The sequence below is a fragment of the Sphaeramia orbicularis genome, chromosome 12 (genome assembly GCF_902148855.1).
Source record: "Sphaeramia orbicularis chromosome 12, fSphaOr1.1, whole genome shotgun sequence".
In the NCBI taxonomy this organism is placed as follows: domain Eukaryota; kingdom Metazoa; phylum Chordata; class Actinopteri; order Kurtiformes; family Apogonidae; genus Sphaeramia; species Sphaeramia orbicularis.
This window is the reverse complement of record NC_043968.1, coordinates 39,076,662-39,097,688: the sequence shown is the minus strand read 5'-3', so window position 1 is coordinate 39,097,688 and position 21,027 is coordinate 39,076,662. Positions and strand designations below refer to the sequence as shown.

The window sequence follows — 21,027 nt, the reverse complement described above, 5'->3', positions numbered from 1 at the left end:
ATTTTGATATTACATTTGAGGGTTATTATATCAAAAGCAGAGAAAACAGAATAAGTGACTTTTCTAGTAAAATATATCATTAACTGAACATAAAATTCCTTATTTATAAAATCAAGTCATTTATTCAGGTACATGGGTTTTACTGGTGAATCAATGTTGTTGAAGATGACGGTGTTTCCACGTTCACTACAGAGCCTCTGAACGTCCAAATGGGTCATATCTGATGACCATGAAAAGATAACAAACTGTATTTTACAGTACATCAATTATTTACACGTATTGATAGGATTAGTGGATGAACAGGTATTAAACAGTTTACATCAGTAGATAGTTTGAGTCGCCAGTGGCTGGTTGGGTCTTTATGGATTAATCAAATAAATAACGATTGTGATGTTTAGAATGGAGAGCGAGTAAATAAATGAAAGCTCTAAAGTGATACATGTGGTCAGATATTACAAAGTGTGCTGTCTCCTCTGTTTGATAAAGCTGTGGTTGGGAATGCCAGCCTGGTACGTGGCTGCATGTCGTGCAAATGTGAAGAGCGGAGCCATCATGTCAGCGTTATCTGACACCGAGATCCAGAGGGAAATCGGGATCAGTAACCCTCTGCACAGGCTCAAACTTCGACTGGCCATTCAGGAAATGGTTTCCCTCACCAGCCCATCGGCCCCACCCACCTCCAGAACCGTGAGTTAAATAAAAACGTGGGGCTATACATGCAGATGGGAATTTTAGTTGTGTAGATGTTAGCTAGAGACAGAGCTGCTGTAGGGGAATAAAGATGTAAGTAAAAATCAAGATGTAAATAAAAAGTACATTCGTCACAGTCTGATGTGGTGAGATTTATTACTGAAATAACAAACCTTTCTATTACTTCTATTGTTTTTTTCATTGGTTGTGGTTAACAAAAAACAAGCCCTGTTTGAGCCTGCAGAACAGCTCTACCTCTGTAAATATTTGTATGGCTAAAATTCCTGTCTGCTTACATGCACAACACCTCCTCACATGATTGATACATGTGTAGGTAGGTGACAATGAGAAAATTATTAGCAAACAGAGATGCTACGAAATAATCACACCCACTCACAGCACATTTGTCCACAGTGTATTTTACATCGGCCTGATTTTAAATTGAATATTACAGTGATGGATTGGAGATTAAACACTGCACTGGGTTATACCGCAGTTCAACTCACCACGGACCATTCCACACTGCAGTTGCTTTCACAGCTCCCTCCTGTCATAATCATAGCGTATGGCCTCTGAGGACTCTGGTGTTCTTTAATGATGGTGACTGTTCAGTACAAAGGGAGGACTAATATGGTTTGTACTATAGGTAGATACACCCAGAAAATGCAGGCCATATGTCACACAGACATGAGAAGTGTTTTATTAACCGTACTGAGATATTCTTTTAGTTAGTTTTGTTGTCTCTGCACAATAAAACTACGCATGCAGCACTAACTTTTGTACTTTTCTATTACTTTTCTGAAAAAAAAAAAAACCCGTGAGGACTGTTTTACCCTTGTTCAGCCCTTCACCTCTCCTCTCTTCTGCCTTTTAGCTCCACTTCCACGCCTCATGAAACTTTGATTACAGAGCATGCAACGCCATGTGTCCAATCACAAACTCCCCCCACTGCGACTTGCCCTGTTGTCACTTAAAAAGCCTGACGAACTTAACAGAGGGGGTTAATTGACCTTGTAAATATAGCAGGAGGCGTACGTCAAGCAGAAAATGATGAGATGAGAGGGGGAAGGCACTGGCGATTTTCCCTCAGTTATTACCACCAGATCCCATCTTTGTTGACCACAGCCATACAGTGGAGGAGTGGATTGCAGCTGTAGTTGAGTTAAACTCTGTGGCTACAGACCTATCACTGCTGTTACTATGACACAACAGAGGATGGTGCAACAAGCATTAAAATCTTTATCAAGATTCACAGTTACTTGTAGTGTTTTAATAGCCATTCACAGAGTTTTGGAGGTATTTTTCAGGAAATTTCTGCACCTATTCAGATAAAATACTATCTCAACCTTGATATTTGAAGTTATATTTACATACAGTCACTGAAAAAATAATTAGACCATCAAAAGTCATCAAAAACAACGGCTATGCAATCAAGTACTAACTCCTGTGTGTATCATGTGACTAAAACAGACAGAAAAGAAAACATGGAATGCCTAAAAGCACTGTTTTTGTCAGTACAATGCCATAGATATTGATATAAGAACTGAAGAGATTTTGGTTATTATCAAGAAAACATGGAAAATGGCTAGATATCAGCTCTGAAATTAAACTCTTATGAGCTATTTTTGTTGTTATCATTATATTTGTCCACACAAATGTACCTTTGGTTGTACCAGGCATTAAAATGAACAAGAAATTAAAGAAAACAATGGATGGTCTAATAATTTTTTTCCATGACTGTATATACTGATAGCATTCTAGATGTATTTACACTGCTCTCACTCCAGCTCATTGAATCTTCCATCTTATTTGATAGTGAATTTAACTAAATCATCCAAAGTTTAATGAAGGAACAATTGTCAACCTTATAATTGTTACATATATTTGAAAATCTCAGCAGATGAAACCAAAAGTTCTGCATGGCTAGATAACACTACAGAAAAAAAATTGACATTTTTGTGTTTAACAGAACCATTTCCCTGCAAAAAAAAAAAAATGGACAAAAAAAAGTAATGCAGGGTGTGTGTGTCTCTGTGTTAATGGTACTAATTTATGGAGTTTGTTCTGTGTGTTCCTGTCTTGTCTGCCAAAGTTGGGATGTACTGTGCTGTACTGTGTTTGTGTTTTTGTCCTCTGCATATGCCCTCTGACCCCTGGTGGGTGTGGGGCCACTTCATCATCTGACTGTGATGCTATAACACTATTGGCTTACAGTGGTGCTGCTCTTCTTCTTTAACACTGCTTGCCCCTCCTACCGGACCTCTACTACAAACCCCGCTGCTGCTCTCTCTCTTGGGCTTTGCCCCTTATAGCCGTCAGGCAATGTGTGGGTGACCCATGAGGAGATGGAGACCCTGGCAGCCCCTTCCAAAACGGTCAGTCCCCTTCTGTCCTTGACCACCCTTTTCTTCCCCTGTGAGTCGTGTCTGTGTGAGAATGGAGTGTTAGAATGGAAGGGAGGTGAGTGACGGAGAAGGCATGCATCTATTAACCTCTTTCCTGGTCTGTGAGCACCTCTGTCAGAATTATTATAATCAGGACTTTAGATGGATGCACAGGCTTTTGATGGAATACAAACCATGTACGGCTTCCTGACTCTCCTATATCTCAATAATTGTGTTGGGGGTTTTTTCAGTGTGAACCCAAACAGAACTTTTAGGAAGTTCTTATTTAAAAAAAAAAAGCCATGCTTAAATGTTGCAGATGACCTTTAACCTTAGGTACAGCCTTTTACTGACTCAAAAGAATAAATAATAATGACTGAATGAGAGTTTAACATTCACTACAGAGCCACTGAATGTCAAAATAAAATATGTCTCACCACTTGAAAGTTGAGAAAATCCCCTTTATACTACTTATTAAAGCATACATTTTTAACCTCAGGTAGTGGTTTTTCCAGGGTTAATTTGAGTCAGTTTAACAACATAGTGAAGCTAATGGCTGATTATCAGAGCTCCACATACGTATTGTACTGCTGAAACACTGTACAAAACTCACAACATTTCTAAAATCTAAACATAACATGACTGGATTGCATTTTGCAATCAGCTTCTTTCAGATCACAGATCACTGTACTGTCATCTGAAGATGCTAGTTGTAAACCATTCCAACCCAAACAAATTAAAACACACTTATACTTCGATGAGCAGTGACATTTCGACAACAGCTGTGGGTGTGTGTTTCTGACACTGTGGTGAAGAGTTTTATCATCATGTAAAAAAGGTAATAAATGTCTCAGACTTTTGGTCTTATTTCTGTATTCACATTTCTTATTAATATTTGGACTGTGTTACTTTAAGAGGTGTTTTTGATGCAAATGTAGGAAACAATTAAAAACAACTATTCTGTGATTCATTCTGATTCCACTTATTTGATAACACAAGTTTTCCTTTTCTTGTGTTTGATTCAGAAGTCAGAGTCTGAAGAAGGGAGCTGGGCACAGGTAAAAACAAACACTATTTTAATTTCCAGTAAAGGTTATTTATAATACATTACGATGCCCAGAGTACAAAACCTCCTATCTGAAAAAATCACTTTTTTCAGGAAACAAACAAAAAAATGTTTAGTTTATTATAGTATGGTCTTTGTTGTTGTTGTCAGGTGACCTTCATATCATAAGAAAGGGTGGTCTTATCTTGCAGATAGACTGAAAATGTGGAGTCATCCTTGTTCTCACCATTTAATGTGAAAACTCAAAATCTAAAAATTTGCAGATAGGAGGTTTTGTTGTTTGGCCATTGATTAGCTGCTCTGTCAGTGTCTTCTCCTGTCGTGGGATGTGAGTACGTAACAACACACTGACCGGTGGTGACTTTTCTCAGACTCTAGCTTATGGCGACATGAACCATGAGTGGATAGGGAATGAGTGGCTGCCCAGTCTAGGACTACCTCAGTACCGCAGCTACTTCATGGAGTGCCTGGTGGATGCACGCATGCTGGACCACCTCACCAAGAAGGACCTGAGGGTGCACCTTAAAATGGTGGACAGTTTCCACAGGTATTTAATGACACTTCCGTTGGAGCAATCGTGGATTTCAGAGACAGTGAAATGAATACTGGTACAAGTTATTTATTATTCAGGAGATGAAATTCAAATGAAAGTGGATGCTATTTATGGTGCTGGATTCATGTTAAATGTTTTCTCCTCATATGACTGAATGTGTGTAATTTTCTGACATCAGAACAAGTTTACAATATGGAATCATGTGTCTGAAGAAGCTCAACTACGACAGGAAAGAACTGGAAAGACGAAGAGAGCATAGCCAGCATGAAATGAGAGGTACAACAGAAAGGAAACAATAACTTTAAAACACGTATAATGTAAGATGATTCTGATCTGAGGCATTTGTAACGTGTCTCCAGATGTGCTGGTGTGGAGTAATGAGCGGGTCATCCGTTGGGTTCAGAGCATAGGCCTGAGGGACTACGCCAACATCCTGCTGGAGAGCGGTGTGCATGGAGCCCTGGTAGCCCTGGATGACAACTTTGACTACAGCAGCCTGGCACTGCTCCTCCAGATCCCCAACCAAAACACTCAGGTACCACAGCATGCATTAGTTTTAGCAATGAGGATTACTCTCAGAATACATTTCAACAGATTACAGGATACACACCCTGAAATGTACTTTAATTAGCAGTGTTTTCTGTTAATTCCACATCACCTTGCCTTATTGTGGCATGTTTTAATGAATTAGACATTTACACAGTATTGGTAGCTTAAGAAAACTGAATCCAGTTCCATAGTTTGTTTTCTCGTTTCATTTTGGTGCTTTGTAGCTTAAGTTTTTCACACAGCATTAAATGGGTTAAAATACTGCTTGATCAGCAGAGGACAGCGGTTATGTTTTCATCGGGGTTTGTTTGTCTGTCTGTGTGCAAGATAACTCAAAAAGTTATGATTTTGATGAAATTTTCACAAAATGTTGATACTGACACAAGGAACAAATTTTTTAAATTTTGGTGGTGATCAGGGGGCAGGGGGCGGCTGATCTGCCTTGGCGGAGGTCTGCGCTCTCCCAGTGCTTTTCTAGTTTTCCATTGTAACTCCGCTCTGTTGGTTGGCCACACCATAAACATAACCCTATATGCTGAAGATAAACTTTATATCAGGAGCTTATGAGAAATTAGCATTTCAAGTTGGATTCCAAGGAAGAAAATGTGCATTTTAAGCAAGTTCCTGTTTTCTGATTAAAGTGTACTTAACAACTTGTTCATATTAAGTATTCTAAATATTCTGTCACTCTCAACACTGATTATTACAAAGCGAAGCTTTAATTTTTGTAAGTAATTTGTTGTTTGTTGTAATTGCTTGTGAAACTAAACCAGAGTGCCTTAATATAAATTACATCTACAGGTTCTCCTCTTGGTCAAGGAAACTATATTATGTTTATTATTTTGATGGGTTTGACATAATCAAATTGTGCTCTATACGGGCAGAAGAATTATGGGTCAGCAGCCTCAGTCCAAAATTAGCATTCGGTCACTATCAACCTTCAAAAGCTGGTGGAATCTACATCAGAACATGCAGATTTGCCAACTGTCACTCTGGCAGGTTGCCCTGTAAATTTTCACTGCTTATCTCATCTTTAGTTGGCTAAAATGGATATGCAGTGTGAACAACGTAATGTGTCAGCTGCCTCTGTTACCAAGCTGCTAAAAATAGCCAGCCTTGTGGAAATCAGAATGTTTGGTTTTTTTTCCCCTCCTCAGGCACGTCAGATTCTGGAGCGAGAGTATAATAACCTGCTGGCACTGGGCACTGACAGGAGACTGGATGAGGTGAGCGGCAACTGTCACCCACTGGACCGACGTCATATGTCTGATTTGGAAAGTCCCAATATAGTCCTGTGCAAACTCTTGCAACAATTGCAAGCAGATAGGTTTGCAGGTTTCTTACACTTTGCTGTGTCTACTACAAAACTAAAACCAATACAAAAAAACCTAAGATGATTCAGTGTAGTTCTTTTTTCTGTACCAGTAGAATAAGACTTACTGCACTTTCAGCAGAAACTATGCATTTAATTTTCAGTCTTTTATTATTCTGTTCTTGGGTAATATGATTGTGTTCCATTTACTCTTTGTCAGCCTGAAGGTTTCTACATATGTGAGATAATTACTTACTTTTATATCGATATAGCATATACCATTAGTGAGGAAAACAATGTCAAAATAAAAATACATCAGATATCTACTTATTATATTTTAATAGTCATTGTAGGGCAGCTACTTTAGTGGTGTGCTATGTGAATGTTTACGTACAAACTTGCTAACACTGGCAGTAACTTTGTTAACCTATTCTATTATTTGTTCATGTCTAATACAACATGTGATCTTTGTCTGGACAGTGTGATGACAAAGACTTTCGAGGTCCTTCATGGAGGAGGCAGTTTCCGCCCCGGGATGTTCACGGCATCAGCATGATGCCTGGTTCAGCGGAGACGCTCCCTGCTGGATTCCGTCTCACCGCAACATCTGGACACTCTCGGAGGCTGCCCCCTGATGGTGAGCACTTTCCTCTGCATCATATGTCACAAACCTTAATTCATCCATTGGCAGATTATGTCTCACACTGAAAAATATGTTAAAAGGCCTGTGCATGAAATGTGTTAAAGATGGATATTTTCTGCAGTGAGCTTTGAGGTGCAGCAACAAAACAAAGGTGAAGTCCACCTGTTCCATATGTAAAACACACAGTAGACGTGGTGCTGCTCCTGGCTGTCCTTCAGGAGCATTCTGACTCTGTCTCTTGTTCTCTCTGGCTCTGTGACGGCTGCTCTGCAGTCCTCTATGAGGCGCTGGATGACAGTCCTGACGACATGTATTTGGATTGGTTTCAAGGTCAGCTATGCCCCTCTGAAGGCTCAGGGCTTGTTGGCCCTCCGTGTATTATCATTATTACTAGTATTACACACATACTCCCTCCTTGTCCACCACTGTCCTGCTGTTATCTCTCCTTTACTACGTGGTTTCTAACCCTCTGCTTTCTTCTCTCTTTCTCTGCTACTCTTCAGTCTCTCTAATGTCCAACTCCAAGGGTGTTGTTTTGCAAAGCTGCAAAATAGTTATCCAGTCACCCTGCTGGTAAAAGCTAGGGGATCAAGTTATGGATTAGGACCCATGCTTGCTGTGCAACCCTTGAAGTTAAAGTATTTAAGTGGCCAAACAAAGGTGGATGTTAATGGCTGCTATGTAAGTTGGCCTGAAGCAGGAGGTTTACATAGGTGACAGTACATCTTGGATGTGTCCAAAATATGAACTGACAATATCATACCTCATCCCTCTGCTGTTAAAAGAGGACACTGGCCAAAAAAAAAAGGATTTTTAATGAATGGATAGGGCTGAATTATTATCATATTCTACTGTTATAGGGATCATTTATATCAGTTTGATTACACTATGCTCACCAAACATAGCATTTCCCCAAGAAACAACATTAATCGGAGGTAGAACCTAAAGTAAAGTACAGCTTACTTTTATTGTCTGTGTAGGGGAATTTAACCTTTGCATTTAATACATCCCAGTTCACACAAGAATCAGTGACTATTGTTGAGGGCATCAGGGGTCCAACTCCAGATCTAAACCAATGGCACTGAAAGGAAAATTAACCTAGCATACAGGAAACTTGTACATCACTGGCAGGACATAGAAACTCCACACAGGAATGCCCTGGAAGGCCTCAGATGTTCTTGCTGTGATGCTACAGTGCTAACCACCGCACCACTGTGTCACCCAAGTGAGGTCACCTTAAAATTTCAACCATATGTGGGGGTAAATGTCTTCAGACTTTGAACCGAAGATTGAATAAAGCAATTTAATATATTTAATTAAAAAAAGGAACTAAACCTATCAAAAGATATGGGAAAACTGCATTCAATGATGGCAGAATTAGATCAAAAAACATAATTTATTGAATTAATATGTTTTTGCTGTGATATTCCTAAAAACTGAGCTAAGCAGGTTATTAGAAGTGTCACTGCCTGACACTACATGCAAAGATAACAAAATGTACCAAGTTGTCTTGCTGATTTTGTCCAGTGTTCTCCTCTAACAAAGTGTTCCCACTGACACTGAAACAACCTTCCTGTGGTCCTCAGTCTGTACTCCCTGGTCTGTGACATCCACAAGTACTCTGAAATTTTGTTGCCGGTGTTATCCACTCAAAACTAAAACTTCCTTTGAGTGTGTGCTCCATGGCTTTCTCTGCTCAGGGTAACACTACAAGTAATCTCTGTTTTGTGAGAGAAGTGTTTTGTTTGTGATCACATTCATACCATAAAGGGTGTCTAAACTCATGGTACTTTGGAACGATCAATTGGAGGACTGTTTCCCTCTCGCACTGGGTCTGTCTGACGTGTTATATGTGAGGTCCTAATACTTTGGACACTTACAGGCCTGTCTCTCCCTGTCCCTGTCTCCCTCCAGTCGGACCGTCTGCGGTGCAGCGACTGGACAGCTCCACGGTGAGAACCTACTCCTGCTGAGATGAGGAAGAGAGGGACCTTAAACTGTACACTGTATGTAACACACAGACTCCTGCTCTGTCAATTACACAGCTTTCCTCAGAAGTACTTAAAGTAGATAACAGAGAAGAGGCTCAATTGTTTCCCAAGATAAGCATGTTTGCCTCATCAGCTTGGCGAGCTTGTGCAGTGATTTTGCCAAGTAGCTGTGATAAGGTGATAAAAGACGGCAGGGCTAACAGCGTCAAACTGATGTCTCCCATTTAATGTCCGTCCAAAAAAGTGTGGAGTCAGTTACAGTCCAAGCATTAGAAATCAGCTTCAAACAAGTGGTGCCAGGCACAATAAACCCCGCCCCTTGCACATATTGTAGCTTATTTTGGCATTGATCCAGCTGATGTCATCATGTCTATGCATGTGCTGATGTCAGCATAGACATAGACAGCATAGACACATTTTGGCCATTACAATTAAATGGGGAAAAAAGGGTTTTAAAATTTAATTAAAAATTTGAACTTTGACCTACTTTTCCTAAAATGTAAGCACATCTATTCTGGGTCACTGGCAATCTATAAATCCAATTTGGTATTAATTCAACCAATACTTTTGCTGTTAGTGTTAACAAGCAAACCAAACCAAACCAAACCAAAAACAATACCCCTTGCTTCCCCTTCGGGTGGCAGTGTAATAAATGTCCATAATATTACTACAAGAGTTCAATTACATTATGCAGTCACAGAAAACATTATTAGACCATGAAAAACAATGGTTGTGCAATCAAGTACAAATTCTTGTGTGTATCATGTGACTAAAACAGACAGAAAAGAAAACATGGAATGACTAAAAGCACTGTTTTTGGCAGTACAATGCCATAGATATTGGTGTAAGACCTGAAGTGATTTTGGTTATTATCAAGAAAACATGGAAAATGGCTAGATATCAGCTCTGAAATTAAATTCTTATGAGCTATTTTTGTTATCAGTATATTTGTCCTAACAAATGTACATTTAGTTGTACCAGGCATTAAAATGAACAAGAAATTAAAGAAAACAAGGGTGGTCTAATCATTTTTCCGCAACTGTAGGTATAGCTAAAAAGCAAAATTGTCCCAGTTTTTTTCACAAGCAGTTCATGGGGAAAAGTATTATCTCTCAGAAATATGCTATCAGGCTATGGTATGTGCATTTCAGATTCAACAACAGTGACAAACAGATGCATAAAATTAGCTTTGGATTAAGTGTTGAAAATACACAGTTCATTAAGACTTTATCTACAGCCACCTCCAAAAAAAGCTTCTTTGTAAGTTTCAGTTTTTATATTTACATGCGAACAAAACTAAAATGCAGATATGCAGTTATATATTTTATGTTTTGTTAATATGTTTGTGGTTTTTCTTTTTTAATAATCACTTAAAAGATAATGAAAAAATGTCTTTAAATTAAAATTCAACAACATTGCTGAAAGGAAAATGTAATAAACTGCTCTTTTCTCACAGTTACTATAAATGCTTACTAGTAATACCAGTGAACATGTAATTGTGAATCGTCAGGTATATATAAAAACTGCTACATCAACACTAGTGAGACAGCTATATTTGTGTCTCCAACTAAAACCCTGTAGTTTAGTATCTTAATATTGATCTCTAATGCACACGACGGATTAAAGGAACTCTTTACGTATATACTATACCTAACCCTGCTGCCTGCATACACAGAGAGAAAGACAAAGAAAAGGAGTGAGAGATAACAGTGCTAGTTTTGATCTTGTAAGATCACTGATGGATTATTTTTAGAAAATAAACCCTTGTGTTTATTCAGACATGAGACCCACATGACAAGCTGCAGATAAAAGGTATTGCATTTCTAAAAATAACTTCAGACACAATAGAAGAAACCATTTGCAAATGTGAGCGTAAGAAATTGTGTGTGTCTTTGGTGTTGCTGGAAAAAATAAAAAGCACCAGTATCTCATAAAATGTCCTTCCTGAACGGCATGTGTGTAAAGGAACTGCTTTACTAGGCCGATAAACTCAAAATGGCATTTCATTGGTCCACACTACAACACTCTCTCCATAGGTTTGTTTTTCATTTGTGCAAACTGATTGGATGAAATAAATAAAATTGCACTAATCATGGTTATAATAGTTCTGGATTTTTTATTATAGTTTAGTTTTATTTAGTTTTGACTTTTTTTTTCTCTAATTCATTTAGTTTTATTGAGTTTTTAGAGCAGGTTTGCTAGTTTTTATTATTTTTCTTTCTTTTTTTTTTTTTTTTAAATGCTTAGTTTTAGTGCAGTTTTAGTTTTTTTCATATCTTTTATCTTCCTCACCGTTATTTTCAAAGACATCCCATACAGAACTCTGCTGCTTTCTCTCAACTTTAGTCTCTATGTTGTCAGGTAGTAGGGGTGTTAGAAAATATGGGTTCTGCAATATATCACGATATTTCATTTCACAATACTGTATCGATATTAAAAAGTACTGTATCAATATTTTTTAGGGATTCATTCAAATGCAGATATTGTGGAGGTTCACTTTTGTTTTTTTGTTTTTCTATTTGTTCATATTTTATTATTATTTAACACTCTTTTATTAAATAATGTCAGTTCCTTTGTTGGGATCAAACAAAAATACTGTTCTGATGTTAGTTATGAAGTAACAGAATATGAACATTTGAACAGGATCTTAAACTGTAATGTCTGTAAAAGAGAATTTCAGTTTGAACACAGGAACATTTTGTGATATAACATTAGATCCTGTTCTGATCAAATAAAAATGTGTTTAGTATTTGTGCATATTTCTGGTGTAATTCAATTCATCAAGGAAATAATCATTAAAAAAAAGAAACAAACAAAAAATTGCCTTTTTAACAGTATCACGATATATCATGATATATCGTATCGTGATCCTAATATTGTGATTTGTATCATATCCCCAAATTCTTGCCAATACACAGCCCTATCAGGTAGAGTGGGGACGAGAAGACGACTCTAAATCACAAGTGAGGAGAAGTGACGGATGGTTAAGTGCCATATGGTGCCGCCAGCTAAAATTGCTCGAGCAAAATAAATTGATTTCATATCAATCCGACATTGACAAAGATGAAGGGAATTTTATCTATAATTTTTATACGTTTAAGTTAGTTTTGTAAGCACACAATACAGTTTCAGTTATTGTTTTTTCTTTTAATTATAGTTTTTATTTATTTCAGTTAGCAAAAATGTTTCTTCAATTCTAGTTTTTGTCATTTTGTTAGTTTTTGTTAACGATCATAACCTTGGTACACATACAGGGTGGGGAAGCAAAATTTACAATATTTTGAGGCAGGGATTGAAAGACAGTGTATGACCAATTATTCTACTGAAAGTCATGAGAATTTATTTGCCACAAGAAAATGTACATAATAGAAAATGTTTTTATTCTATGTGTCCTCCTTCTTTCTCAATAACTGCCTTCACACGCTTCCTGAAACTTGCGCAAGTGTTCCTCAAATATTCGGGTGACAACTTCTCCCATTCTTCTTTAATAGTATCTTCCAGACTTTCTCCTAATAGTTTTGCTCATAGTCATTCTCTTCTTTCCATTATAAACAGTCTTTATGGACACTCCAACTATTTTTGAAATCTCCTTTGGTGTGACGAGTGCATTCAGCAAATCACACACTCTTTGACGTTTGCTTTCCTGATTACTCATATGGGCAAAAGTTTCTGTAAAGGTATGGATAATAGTGTTAGGTATGATTATGACATCAATATATGTTTGGTTTCAAAACAATTGACGTAGTGCCTGCTGAGAAAAAACAACTAAATGTTCATTGTAAATTTTGCTTCCCCACCCTGTATAGCAAAGTATCAACTAAAGGAGAAACTTAGAGCTTCACACTTCTTCATATTCAAATACCTTAATAAAAACACAAAATTCCCAATTCATTACGAAGTGTTAAGAAATGTTCAGAAATGATAGAAGACAAAACTGTACAGCGTTACAATAAGTGCCATGGACATGCATAACAAATTCAGGGCACTCGACGTAGCTATGATAGTGTCCACAAAAAAAAAAAAAAAAAAAAAAAAAAAACAGTTGAAAACTACAAAACATGAGCAGCGTTGTTCACTGTCATAGGTCCAGAGAAGACCCACTCTAAACTGAACTTTGAACAGTCTCATCTCAGTACTCAGGAGCTGCACCACAAACATCCAGTCGCTCTATAAAGATCATTTTAATACCTCTGACACCAGACTCTTGATAGTGACACACAGGGTGGAAGGGCTGCAGTGAATATAATGTTTTTTTTAATCATTACCAGTCCCCAGAAAGAAATAAGTGCTGAGGTTAGAGGCAGCGAATACAGATAATAAAGATCTAACACAGGCACTGCAGGGAATTGTATAAGAGAGAGGTGTTAAGAAAATAAATAAAAGGACAGCTAAGAGGGGAGATAAAGGGGAGTAAAAGCAGCAGAGCAGAGGGGCTTTGATTCAGTGGGGAAAAGTTTACAGGAGTAGCATCTTCATAACCATAATTTAGTCTTTCCAGAGAATTTGCTCATCCCATGGAGCCGCCTGCAGGCTGTGTTTCTGATGCTTTCATCAGCTTATTTTTATAACTACGCCCACGCAGCAACAAAAAGACTGAAAAGTTCAGAGAAAGCTAAGGGTTGAGTGTGTTCAGTGGTTAAATTGGCTTTTGTGAGGAAGGGGGGGGGCCTTGTGTAGCCTATGGTCAATGGTCATCTTATCTTCACGAGCATCTGCATTATATTACCCTCACATTGCCCACAACTTATGCAATTCATTTTTAGGTTTTTTGGCGGGGGTTTAATGTGTAGGCTGTGTGATTGAATAGTTATCTAACGATGGTGTTAATCCTTTTCAATTTATTATTTTTTTAATTTTATCATGCAACAGTAGGTTATTTATTTGCACATTACAAAGCTGCATGAAGAAGATAAAACACAGTACAGCAGATACACTGAACAGTAATCTATGACTCATACAGTTCAACTTCAGAGTGTCAGAATACAGTGTATGGTCAACGCAACATGTAAAAATGAACTAAAACTAGCATAATGGGTAAAATGTCCAGTCTTCCCCGCTGTAGTCAGTAGCATTACCTACTGAGCTATCTAACCATTGACATAAATGGCAGTAATATTATCTAATGAGCTATCCACTGATATATGTATTAATATATAACAGTGGTAGATTATTTCGTCTTGGTCATTTGAAAAGTAGCTCACAAGCCGAAAATGTGTGGGCGACCCTGTTGTATGCTCTAGACCAGGGGTGTCAAACTCATTTTAGTTCAGGGGCCATATTCAGCTACATTTGATCTGAAGTGGGCCGGACCAGAAAAATAATAACATAATAACCGATAAATAATGACAACTCCAAATTTTTGTCTTTGTTTTAGTGCAAAAAAACCCATTACATTATGAAAATACTTACTTTTATAAACTATCCAAAAAAAAAAAAAGAAATTTAAATTAAAAAACGTAAGAAAATTTAGTGCATTTTTAACAATATTATTCCTCAACTTCTCATTTCTACATGTGCATTATGGATCAGATCTTCAAAGACACTAAACACTGAGGAACAGACAGAAAAGAGGTCAAATTGGGCTGAATTTTCTTCAGACATTTCAGGTTGTTCATATTTGTTCAGGTTATTCATGTTTTATTGTTACAGGATCGTTTGTAAATGTAAATATTTTCATAATTTAATGTTATTTTTTGCACTAAAACAAAGGAAAAAATTTAAGTTGTTAATTCTAGATTTTTTGGGGCTTAATTGAAGATTTTTTTTACTTAATTGAAGATTTTTTTTTTTTTTGGCTTAATTCAAGATTTTTTTACTTAATTGAAGATTTTTTTTGTCTTAATTCTAGATTTTTTGCTAAATTTGAGATTTTTTTAGCTTAATTGAAGATTTTTTTTTTGCTTAATTGAAGATTTTTTTTTTTGGCTTAATTCTAGATTTTTTTTTTTTTTTTTTGGCTTAATTCAAGATTTTTTCCTTAACCCATAAAGATCCAAACATCCACCGGCGACCAAAACCATCTACTGATCTAAAATGTTTAATACCTGTTGATCTGCTAATTCTGTCAATACATGTAAATAACTGGTGTAAAATACAGCTTATCTTTTCATGGTCATCAGATATGACCCATTTGGACATTCAGCAGCTCCGTAGTTACCATGGAAACACCGCCATGTTCTACAACATTAATTCACCAGTAAAACCCATGGAGTTGGATCAATGACAGTGGATGGAAACACTTGTTTTATGTTCAGTTAATAATCAATTTTACTAAAAAAAAAAGTTACGTTTTCTTCAATTTTCTCTGTTTCTGATACAATAACTCTCAACTTTAATCCAGGCTTTTATGAACAGGTACATGATCAGTGAATTAAATGTAGGACAATACCTGATTTATACTTATATACTTTATACTAAAATGTCAAATACAGAGCATAATATGACAATAAATGGTGATAAATCAGTTAAGGAAGTTAAAAATAGAGAAAAATTAATTTGGGAACTCACACAAAAGTAACGCTGGGTCTTTATGGGTTAATTCAAGCTAAAAATTTTTTTGCTTAATTCAATTCAAGACTGTGGAATTTTTGCACTTGGCAAAAACATCCCAGGAGCCAAACTGGACCCTTTGGCGGGCCGCATTTGGCCGCATGTTTGACACCCCTGCGCTAGACTTCTAGGATCCATTTAGAATAAATCATGGTTTAGATGAGCGGCGCACTGTGAGATACGAGAATCACAGAATGCGTTATGACGTGACGTTTGACAATCCTATGTAGCTGATTTGGGTGTGTCTTTGGGTCGTCTTGCACTTACTCAACTTCATAGTTTTTTTTTTTTTGGTTTTTTTTTATGTTTATCAGGAGATGAAATTGAAACAGAAATAGTGGAGGGTTGTTTTACATTGAGGGAGAGGGAGCTGAGACCTGACATTACAGAGCACCTTCAGTCCAATAGAGTGAATTAAACTCTAACTCGCTGACAGCTGTGCATGTACGTAGAGTCCTGCATTGTCTACAACCCAGAAAGGACAGGATATCTACCAAGCCACAAATGCCTGCACCTTAAAGCCCCGTTAAAACCTACTCCACCCGTTTTCCTCCAGGTGCAGTTCTGAATGAAGACTATCTAGAAGAGCTGCTGGACTGGCCAACCAGCCGAGGAACAAATGACTGATGACACGCACTGCCAAGAAGCCCTGCTCTCCTGTCTGACCCCCTTCGGCCTCCCTCCACCCCCCAATATGTGGGCACCAGACGCCGGTGCTAAACTGTCCTGCAGGCTGCCCTGTTGTCACCATTTCTACCTTTTACATGTACAGTATCTTGTCGAAGCATAACGTACTGTGTATTTCTTCTACAAAGATGTGTAGGTTATCTGTAAATTAATATAAATATGCCATTTTTTAATATATACACACATCTATGTATAAAAAGATATTCAGAGTTTGTGCAAAAAAATGTCCCTGCCACCTCATTTAGTGGACCATAGATTAATATATGCTGCTCTTTAAACTGTCTACATATGACCCCAGCTCCCTAGATCATTTTGTACATATGGTTTTATTTTTTCATTGTGTTATGATGATGATGATGAAGAAGATGATTATGATAATAAGCCTGTGTTGCACCAGATAGAGGAAAGACTCTGGATGTTGTGTGAAAATCTGCCCTCTGGTGGTGCACAAAAAAAATGCTCTGAGCCCCACGTCTGGCACCAACAAACTTCATTATCCTTTCTTATGAACTCGCTGTCATAGAAGGAGCATCAGAAGAAGAATCGTCGACACGCGGGAACGACATGACAAGCACTTTGATACAACCGCATCAACTCAATGGACTCTTTAAGTAGCCAAGAACAAAACAAGAGACACCATTGCTCTCTGAAGTTGCACAAAACTTCCTCTCAGAGAACAAAAAGCAGGACGTCATTCGTAGTACCTGTCACTTGTTGTACTGTATGTTTTGTCAGGCGATACATTAACACAAAGGACAAACACACACTCAGCCAAGCTGGCCTTCTCCCCGACCCCTCAGACACTATGTTAACAGAACAGAGGAAATAACTGAAAGACAGACTGCTTTAGCTCATCGTGTGCGTAGAGTGTATATGACCATGTTGAAGTGAGGTGACTTTTAATGACAAAAACCTGTTGCTTGCTGTGACTTACATTGGTGTAGCTGTTAATTCTTTGTTTCTGTCGGAGTTTCCAGGGTAACCTACTGTACAGCCCTGTTATCTGTCTTTTAGTTATTTCTGATGGATGACTCAAAGTCTTACGCTTTTGGTTTGTTTCTACATCTTCAATTTGCACGAACAATGAATCATTTTATTTTGTGTCCATTTTTTTTTTATTTATTACTTCTTGTACTTTGGTCAAAACTAAGTGGTGAGCAAACAAATTTTCATTGTCAATAAAAAACTACTGTCAGTGAGTAAGTCGACTTCACTGTTGTACTTTTAATGATTGAAAATGTTTACGACAAAGCTTTAAAATTGTAAAAACACCAGCTATACTTCACTTTCATTAAATGATTATATACTTAGTGCCATTAAAAATGCACGGGTCAGAATATTATGCATATTTTGAGATATTAAATGAATTGGTTTGGGGTTACCTTCATATTAAAGAGGGAAGCATTAGTCATTAGAGAAGGAATTGTGGACAAATTGTGATCGACTTAACACGTGTATTCAGTCACTGAATACAGGTACTCAGAAACTGAAAGTGCCATCATTCAATATCAGGTGTGTCCACCTCTGGCTTCCAAACAGAGCAGCGACGATGCATGGAACTAAGTCTCATGATCCTGTCCTGAGGGATCCGATCACTCAGACGACTGACTGTACTGCGAAGACAGCGAGTGACTTCACCACGGCTCAGGCCTGCTCGTAACATACCAATGGCATGTCTGTTATAAGTTGTGGCATTTTGAGCAGCAAAAACATTACGGCGTTTTCTTTGCTGCCTTTATATCAGCTATTGACCACACCTGAAGTTATCAGTCAAGCGTGACTACAAGAGATTCGACTCAGTGTCTGACATTAAGGGTTTAGTCCAAACCCCGACATGGCGTGCGTCGGAAATGAAAAAAATTCAGCTGTTAAGTGTGTTACTCATCTCATGAGCAACGTAAACAAAACAGGCACCTGAGCAAATCATTTTCTGGAAATTACACCACATGTTTGGACCGTGCGTTTTTAATGGTGCTAAGTAACCCCTGGAAGGACGCTTCATATCCAGAGCACATACAAAAATACATGGCTATGATACAGCTCATGAGGTAAAATCTAGAATTGGTCACATTTTAAATCAACATTTTTCAAACATAATTACATGTTAGCACTATATAAACAACACTGGAGTGTTGATAAAAAGAATAACTATCATGTTAGTGTTTGCAGTAAACTATAAGTGCTTGGACGTGACTATAAAATGCAGTGACTTTGTTGCACCAATGAGTCCAACCTCAGTACACTCTGTTGTCCTCCTGATGAGTTCAGGCTCCTCTATGTCTCAAAGTCTTTTCTACTTCTCTCTCAATGTCTTTGAACACTTCAGGGTCCTCAATCGTTGGAGTTATCTGCAGAGAGAAACAGTGCAGAGAAACTGTTACATATTTCTCACTCTTGGGACTCATAGCACCTGATCAGCAGAACTCTGAGTCAGTACTTATAAAGCACTAAAATCCCAAATGAGCCCTCAGCTCTGTTTAATGAGTGCAAGGCCTGCTAATACACCAACATTACTCAAATACTGTATTGTAAAATGAGCTTGGCTGAGTAAATATTTGCACACAGGACAAAAAGAAAAATTTTAACAGTATCTCCCACTGGTACTTTTATCCAGGAGAATGTTCTAAAGGTAATGGGAGTTATGACAGTTATGACATATTTCAGTGAGTATCAGACCATACTTTGTAGGGCTTGCCGTTGACCAGGTTAGCCAAGGAGGAACGTGGAATCTTCCCAGAACGCGTCTTTGGCAACGCTCGGACAAAGAACACTTTCCTGAAGGCAGCCACAGGTCCTATGGTGTCTCTCACAAGGTTCACCATTTCCTTTATGATCAGCTCTTCACTTTTCTGCACACCTGGGACAAAAGATGGAAGCAAAGGTGTAGCAACCTCAGTTATCACCATGCATGTGAGCAACTTATGGTATTTTCACACCAAAGAGTCAGGTCTGTTTTAGTTAAACTGTACACATCTGCTTTTGCCTTCATACTGCAGTTCTGGCACCAGACTAGAATGTCTTATCTATGTGAGCAGCAGCTCCCTTTGTAGATGGTCATGGAGCTATGTTTTTAATTCAGCTCATTTTCAAATTATTCCATCTTCCATTGTTTTTTCTTATTTTTTCATGATAATAGATTTGCATTACTTCTAAAGATTGGTCCAAAAGTCAGGACTATACAAACTGTGCATAAACCATGTACTGTAGATCAGGTGAGATTTCACACCTGCAAATTTACTTTGCCGGTTGGTGTTAGACTGTCTGGTCCAAACAAGATAGGGAGGAAAACATCTGTATTTTACTTATTGCAGGTAGAGAAAGAAGACATCTTTTAATTATCCTTCTAAGGCCCAGCAATGCATTTTTGTCCTCTCAGGGAGTTTTACTTAAAAACAAAACAAGTGAAAAAGTAAGTAGAGCTTATTAATACACTGTCCTGTCGCACAACACTTTGCCCCTCCTTTTCACAGATTACCTGCCAACTCAGGGGTAAATTTGGAGCTTTAACTTTCAATCTTCTTTAAAAAAAAAAAAAAAAATAAAAATAAAAAAAATGTGTAACATATCCAAAAAATTAAAATTCAGACATGAAACTGTGCACTGTACCTCTCCTAGTGATAAAGAATGTGTGTGAAATTTGAAAAGCATCGGGGGAATAGCGTCCGAGAAATGGGATGGACAAAAATCTCGGACAGTTTTAGTAAGATGCTGTCCACTGCAAAGGACATTCCATAAAAAAAATAAAATAATAATAAGTATAAATGTATCTAGAAAACTGTAGCATCATGCTTTTTCCAATCAAGGCAATCATTTAAAGTAAAAAAGCCAAAACTTTTACCTTCTGGGGCCTCAGGAGGATATAGATGTTTTAAAATGCAAAAGAAAGGAATATAATAAGGAATCATACATTATCGACAGCTGAAAAGTACAATATTATTTAGTTACTGCCCCACTAGACTTCTGTAATAGCTCACCTTTCTTGAGCACACACAGAGCCAAAGGGACGTGACCCTTCAGAGTGTCCTCTAGACCGACCACTGCACAGTCCCCCAAACAAGGATGCAGCAGCACTGACTGGAAAATACATACATACATACATATAAAATAGCTCCAAAATCTACATACATGCATTGTCTTCCTCCTCTCCCTGTCTCTTACCTCCTCCAGAGCTCCAGCAGAGAGTCTGTGACCTGCCACGTTGATAACATCATCAGACCTGGACATGATGTAGAGGAAACCCTCCTCATCCGCAAAACCTGCATCCATGGTGTCATAGTAACCCTTAGAGAGACACAGGGGACAAATAACTATAGAGGCGAATATAAATACTGCCATTTTGGAACATCTAAAAACTAGAAAAGCACTCGGAGAGCGCAGACCTCCGCCAAGCGCAAAAATTCCCCACATAATCAGTGATACAAATCCTACATTTATTTTTTAAAATAAAATCCGCCTTCTGGATCAGATCTGGATCAGCCTTTGAAATGTGATAGAGGACCCCATTGTCAATTCCTGAGTTAAATTTCATGAGTTTTGGTCAATAATTAAGCGAGATATTGGGAAACGAAAATTTTGGCCCCATTTACCACAACGTTAACGAAAA

The 21,027-nt window shown here is 37.8% G+C and overlaps 2 protein-coding genes across 13 annotated transcripts in view; one reads left to right on the top strand and one right to left on the bottom strand.

Annotated features, from left to right (window-relative positions):
- Positions 1–17,627, top strand: part of ppfia2 (PTPRF interacting protein alpha 2) — a 200,122-nt gene extending 182,495 nt beyond the window's left edge. For 3 of the 12 annotated variants that reach the window (XM_030148912.1, XM_030148911.1, XM_030148919.1), the window contains 12 exons: positions 487–687; positions 3,003–3,065; positions 4,100–4,132; positions 4,512–4,687; positions 4,872–4,969; positions 5,053–5,228; positions 6,400–6,468; positions 7,035–7,191; positions 7,319–7,348; positions 7,471–7,527; positions 9,112–9,203; positions 16,294–17,627. In XM_030148912.1, the coding sequence (XP_030004772.1) occupies positions 487–687; positions 3,003–3,065; positions 4,100–4,132; positions 4,512–4,687; positions 4,872–4,969; positions 5,053–5,228; positions 6,400–6,468; positions 7,035–7,191; positions 7,319–7,348; positions 7,471–7,527; positions 9,112–9,170 (1,119 nt within the window). In that variant the 3' untranslated portion in view covers positions 9,171–9,203; positions 16,294–17,627. The remainder of the gene's footprint in view (positions 1–486; positions 688–3,002; positions 3,066–4,099; positions 4,133–4,511; positions 4,688–4,871; positions 4,970–5,052; positions 5,229–6,399; positions 6,469–7,034; positions 7,192–7,318; positions 7,349–7,470; positions 7,528–9,111; positions 9,204–16,293) is intronic. The other 9 variants (XM_030148920.1, XM_030148917.1, XM_030148923.1 and 6 more) reach the window with 6 other exon arrangements.
- The window catches only part of acss3 (acyl-CoA synthetase short chain family member 3), a 58,789-nt gene continuing 55,293 nt past the window's right edge, over positions 17,532–21,027 (bottom strand). Inside the window, exons 13-16 of the mRNA XM_030148924.1 lie at positions 20,583–20,705; positions 20,399–20,498; positions 19,106–19,281; positions 17,532–18,772 (exon numbers count right to left, since the gene is read on the bottom strand). Of these exons, the coding sequence (XP_030004784.1) occupies positions 18,689–18,772; positions 19,106–19,281; positions 20,399–20,498; positions 20,583–20,705 (483 nt within the window). The 3' untranslated portion in view covers positions 17,532–18,688. The remainder of the gene's footprint in view (positions 18,773–19,105; positions 19,282–20,398; positions 20,499–20,582; positions 20,706–21,027) is intronic.